This window comes from Podarcis bocagei (assembly GCF_964188305.1).
Source record: "Podarcis bocagei genome assembly, chromosome: 9".
Taxonomy (NCBI): Eukaryota; Metazoa; Chordata; class Lepidosauria; order Squamata; family Lacertidae; genus Podarcis; species Podarcis bocagei.
Window position 1 is genome coordinate 79,252,722 of NC_138134.1, and position 6,000 is coordinate 79,258,721.

At 45.6% G+C, this 6,000-nt stretch overlaps 1 protein-coding gene across 13 annotated transcripts in view; it reads left to right on the forward strand.

Moving 5' to 3' along the window:
- The window catches only part of ZNF638 (zinc finger protein 638), a 118,899-nt gene extending 112,899 nt beyond the window's left edge, over nucleotides 1–6,000 (forward strand). For all 13 annotated transcript variants that reach the window (XM_081206865.1, XM_081206872.1, XM_081206873.1 and 10 more), the window contains 4 exons: nucleotides 835–1,107; nucleotides 3,370–3,459; nucleotides 4,272–4,390; nucleotides 5,690–6,000. In XM_081206865.1, the coding sequence (XP_081062991.1) occupies nucleotides 835–1,107; nucleotides 3,370–3,459; nucleotides 4,272–4,390; nucleotides 5,690–5,767 (560 nt within the window). In that variant the 3' untranslated portion in view covers nucleotides 5,768–6,000. The remainder of the gene's footprint in view (nucleotides 1–834; nucleotides 1,108–3,369; nucleotides 3,460–4,271; nucleotides 4,391–5,689) is intronic.

Below are 6,000 nucleotides of genomic sequence, written 5' to 3' on the forward strand. Positions count from 1 at the left end.
TGTCTCCCCTGCTTTTCCTTCCAGGAGCTCAAGAGGGCAGGCAAGTTGCTTCTCTCCCCATTTTGATCCTGTGAGGTAGCTTCAGGCTGAGAGACTTGACTGGCCCAAGCTCCCCTAAAGAGCTTCATGGGGATTTGAACCCTCCTCTAGCTCAGAGTCCGACACACTTGCCACACTGGAGGCTCATGCAAAGACGAGTTCCTGCATGATGTACCTCGCAGTTAGGCGTGTTGCAAGAAAGGAACTCTGTTGTTTCTCTTTCCACTAATCTGAGCTCATGCAAACTCCTTTAAGAGTCTCTAGGTGCCACTGAACATAGGCTCTCCTGAGAGAGATGGCCTATTAGAAACATATTACCAAGAGGTCCACACTAGGCAAATTTGGAGTTCCAGGCAGGACCCATGAAATTCCTTGCAGCTTGGGCCCTGCGTGCCTTAGTCTCTATGTCCCATTTATGGTCCCTGAAGTTGCCTTGTACACTCATAGTGTCACAAAGGTTTTAGACATGTTAGTGCTGGGGTGGGGGACATCCAGCCTGAGGGCCCACAAGGCTTTTGTCCGGAAACATACTTTGCATGATTCTCATTTACGATTCTCTGAATGGGTTTGGTTGTTTGGATGCAGAATTTTGAGAAATGTTTGTCAAAACGAAAAGAAGGGAAGCCTGCATTTTGAAGATCACAGTTTTGCATGAATTAAAAAGATGAAGCTCTTAAACTGCTTATGTTTGGCAATGATTATTAGTCCTTACTGATAATGCAACTCCAAACTGTTGTTAGTTCCTCAAGATCTGAGGAAGAGTAACTGAGCTGTCTGACATTTATGCTGAACTAGAGCCGGATAGTCTTGGAGAGGGTGCTGTTGGTAGAGAAGCTGATACGGAAGTTGAAGAAAGCTCTGCATCCACTGCCAGTGAGGAGAAAGCAGGAGGAAATGTGCAGATGCCTTCCTCAGATGTGAGTGTTTCTATGGCAGACAGTCAGGCCACGGCCACAGCAGAACTGGACACAAAATCTGAACCTCAAGACCAGGTTTCCGGTGCAGAATTGAAGGAGGAGAGCTGCAGTGAGGTGACGTCTTCACAACCTTCTGAGAAGCCTGAAAAAGGTAGGAGCCAGAAACCAGTTTTGTAGTTTTTATGTTCTTGGTTTGAATTAGGTGAAAGCTGACAGAACAGCCCAACAGATGCTTGCAGTTGTTTCTATCAGGTAGTCTCTCCAAACCGTTCAGCACCTCAGGCATGGTGCATCTGTGCGGCTAAGAGACGGAGCTATGACTCAGGAAGGCCATGGCTCACATTTTTGAATCTACCTTGAACTCACTAAGGGGCCTTTGGTAAGCCACACCCTTCGCCTTCATCCTCCCAGCCACAGTATGGGAACAATAATACTGACTTGCCTTATAAAATTGTAAGCGCTGCAACATCATTGCTGTTATTTGTCGTAATGGTATTGCAGTCAGTGCAAGCCAATTTTGAGTATCTGTATTTGCAAGTGGAGAGCAAATTGTTGCTTCAGATGCAGTGAGCAGGCGGTAAAGCTCCCAGTTCAAAACCAGCTGTCTAATGGATTGCTTTAAGAGATATTGGCAAAGTAACCCGCCAGTGCCTCTCTGCTTGTGTTTGCTGAGCTCTTTCACATTCCACCTAGGGCCAGGAATTTATCAGGACCCCCCCCCCCCCGTTTTATTGCTCAGGAGTAGGGAGGCACAATGGAGGTGGGAAAAGCAATGCTCCTTGACTTCACTCCACAAGAGCCTATTACCGCAGCTATGCTTCGATTGGGATAGCCTCGCCCTGGTAGTGTGCTGGCCTGTCCTTGAGGAATAGAGCTCATGTAAGAAGCTGCTGCAAAGTTGCTAACAACTGCGTCTGTACATGCTCACACAACCCCTGTTATGTGGGATCCGCGGTGGCTGGCTATATGCTACCAGATCCAGATAAGTTCTCCATATTAACTTGTGAAGTCCTCAATTGCATGGGACCGTATCAACCATCTTGGATCCTGTGGTCAGCGAGGGGTGCTTATCTCATCATCCCACCAGTGAGCTCAGTCAGCTGCGTGGTGACGCAAGAGAGAACATTCTCTGTCATCCTCCTCCCTGCCCCCCCCTCCCCGGACTGTAGAGCTCTCTTCCTCTGGAGGCATGGAGGGCAGTAACTGATGGGTTTCCACCAGCAAGTAAAGACAATGTTCTCCCAGGTATTTGGAATAATGCCTCTTACTTGGGTTTAGTACTTGCTGTTAATGCTGAAAGAAATGCTGTATCCTCAGCCCTGCTGTATACTTCAGATCAGAACCCCCCCCCCCCAAACTCAGCCCTCCAGATGTTTTGGGACTACAACTCCCATCAGCCCTAGTTAACAGGACCAGTGGTCAGGGATGATGGGAATTGTAGTCCCAAAACATCTGGAGGGCAGAGTTTGGGGGTGCCTGCTTCAGATGATTCCTGTGTGTTTGTAGTATGTTGGAAACTGCCCTCTGATCCCCATGCATCGTGGAAAGCGGTCTGCAATTTGAAAGCGAAGCTAAATGCGAGTCCCAGTGGATCGAAAATTTAAAAAGAGAGATTAGAGGTAGGATTAGGTTGAGGTTATGAAGGGGTTATGGTGAAGCAGGCAGACAATAAATCTAACGAGCCAAGCCACATAGGCATCCTTGGAGACCTTTCTCTGAGCATCCTCACCTGGTGTGGCATAGCTGGGGGCTGTGAGGGGAAAGGGCATTTTCAATAACACCCACCACTGAGTCAGTGTCAAATAGGGGTGTCCTGACACTGAGGACTCAATTACTGAAGGCAGCCTTGTTTTTGGGAAGCCTTTAATGTTTGATGTTTTATTCTGTTTTTAATCTGTTGGGAGCCGTCCAGTGTGGCTGGGGAAACCCAGCTGGATGGGTGGAGGTATAAATATATTATTATTATTATTATTATTATTATTATTATTATTATTATTATTACAGGTACAGTGGTCTGGTTTGCATGTAACATTAAAACCAGATTCTGGCTTAGCTTGAATCTGTAGGCATGCTGGTGCGTGGAGCAAGAAACAGCTGTTTTGCTTCTCCTCCTCTGCTGCTGCTGCTGCTGCTGCTGCTACATTGCCCTAGAAAGTGAAAGCTTTGCTTAGTGTTTTGCGCAAACCTGGGGAGGCAAGCCTACGTTTGCCTAGGGTTGCACATAATCATGGTTTAGCTCCTGGGAGCAGGAGGAGAGCAAAGCAGCCGCTGTATTCCTTCCGTGTACCAGCACAGTTTCTTATTCATACTTCTCCATAGTTTATTTTTATATGTGAACGTGGCGTTGTTACTATACTGCATCTCCTGGGGGGGGGGGAGAATATGTACGCTTATTAAAATGTTGCTCTTACAGATTTAACTGACTCAGAATGTGAGGAACCAGAGTCTAAACGGAGAAAAACAGATTCTTCAGAGAAATGCAAGGCTCCAAGCCAGTTGAAAGGTAAGATAGTGTTATGTTCTACAATAAAAAGGACTTCAACATTCTTATCACCTGCTTCCTATTTAACTATTTACTAATTCAGTGGTAATTTGTGGTGAATCTTTTGATCTGTCCCCACATTTGGGATGTAGCAGATTTGGGAGTTGGTGTTGCAAATGAAGTAGGTTTTTTTTTTGTCTTGGTTTTGCTCTAGTATAAGATGTGTCATCCTGCATCCACGTGTGGTATCCTGTGGAAGTGACCTAAGGACTTCTTTCTGTGTTTTGCATGACAGTATTAACAGTGACATGAATCTTACAGTTTGTTACCTGTGATAAAATTAGCAATTTATCCAACTGCTTCCTAAATACCTGTCATGGATACAGAGCCTATCCATCCTGAAGTGCCCGTATGTCTCTCTAATACAACAGAACTAGCATAAATCAATTTTAAAAAGCTTAAGCAGCCCAAGTAGCATAAATAACCAGACCTAAATAGCATAATTAACAAAGCAACGTAAATACAAAAAACAGTATAAACCACTTAAGCTACATACAGAGGTAATGTGGCGTATATAAGCTAAGTATTATAATTACATGGCAATGCTAGGCCATCTGAAATTATGGTTTATAGGTATAGTAGTTATGAAAACTGTCTTAAGCCTCAATGAATCATTGTCACAAAAGGAAATAGATAACTTTTGCATTTGTAAAGGGAGTCTTCTGGTTGTTGTGGCCTTTTGTGTCATTTTTCCTCTTTTGCCCCTATCTGGGCAAAATAAAAGGATGACTTGGAATTGCACTTGTTAACGTGTGTGTCCTTTCTCTTTTAAGATTTGGATTTCCTTGTTCCAAAGGCTGGCTTTTTCTGTCAGATCTGTTCCTGTTTCTGTGTAGATGAAGCATCTATGAAAACCCATTGCCAATCTCAGCTTCACCAAGAAAATATGGAGGTAGTACTTGTTTTCTTTTGTGCTTCCTTCTGGTGAATGAAGTGTTTTTACTGAAAAATGGAAGTCCATTTCTCCTGGAGTGTGACGTCTCAGGCACTAGGAAGGCACTCGGGGCCTTTGTAAATCAGATAACTGTGAAGTTGGAAGGGACCACAAGGGTCATCTAGTCCAACCTCCTGCAATGCAGGAATCTTTTCCCAACGTGGGGCTCGAACCCACAGCCCTGAGTTGGGAAAAGAGTTATGTTCTACCAAGTGAGCTGTCCCAAGTTTATGCAAAAAACATGCCATGTTTCTGTCCCAGGAGGTCAATCTTACTTATATGTGGTCATTATCTCCAGATTCTCTGTACATATGCACACATGCATATAAAAGAGTGCAACTGACCCTAGCAGCAGTGTGTTATGAGGGGCTCATTAATCTCGGGGCAAACTATACTTTAGGGACACGGGTGGCACTGTGGGTTAAACCACAGAGCCTAAGACTTGCTGATCAGAAGGTCAGCAGTTCGAATCCCCACGACGAGGTGAGCTCCCGTTGCTCTGTCCCAGCTCCTGCCAACCTAGCAGTTCGAAAGCACATATAAGTGCAAGTAGATAAATAGGTACCACTCCAGCGGGAAGGTAAACGGCATTTCCGTTTGCTTCTCTGGTTCGCCAGAAGCGGCTTAGTCAGGCTGGCCACATGACCCGGAAGCTGTACGCCGGCTCCCTCGGCCAATAAAGCGAGATGAGCACTGCAACCCCAGAGTCGGCCACAACTGGACCTAATGGTCAGGGGTCCCTTTACCATTTACCTTTTAAAGTATACTTTAATGCCGGTTTTAAATGCATTTTAACTCTTGTTTCCAACAAGTTTACTTTTTAATGCTGCAAGCAGCTTTGAGCCCTGCTTTGGGAGAAAGTGGTATATAGGTATGTTAAATAAATAATAAATCTGATTTGGGGGTCTGTGACATTTTAGAAGCTGAAGGTCCTCCCCACTTGCTACCCAGGCTCCTAACGCCCAGATTCCCAAGGCTAGAGTGGCCTAGCACACTGGCCAGTCTTCTCTGTGCAGTCACACGCATGGCTCCAGAGCCAGTGCAGACATCATTTTGAACTTTCTTGAGTTTGGCAGGCTGCCCACCCCCACCCTCTGGGCTTTGCCCCTGCCCTAAATGAACACCCGCAAAGCCAGCAACCAGGGGAGTGGAATGTCGCCTAAGCACCGGCAATAAATTCAACAAAAGCGCCCCCCTCAAAAACCTGAGGAAGTTCTCAGTCGCTGCAAAAGAGTTTGTTTCTGTGTTTCTCTGCAGAAATTCATGATCAAGAGTACAGCGGAGGAAAAGAAAAAGGAGGGTGACGGGGAAGCTGAGGAGCAGAGCTCGAGGTGATACGAAGACAGGAAGAGCCTCCCCAAACTTCACTTAGGGTCCAGTCAGTTCTGTGTATCGTGTTCATGTTTCCTTTTGTTCCTTTGAAGATTTCCATGTGGTATACATGTTGTATATAGTTTATTCAGTATAGGCGGACTGATCTGAATAGTGCGGTGGCTCTGGGTTGCTGTTTGCAGTGATGCTGAATGGGTTCGAATAAATGTTCCTACTGTGCTGCCGGCACAGATGTA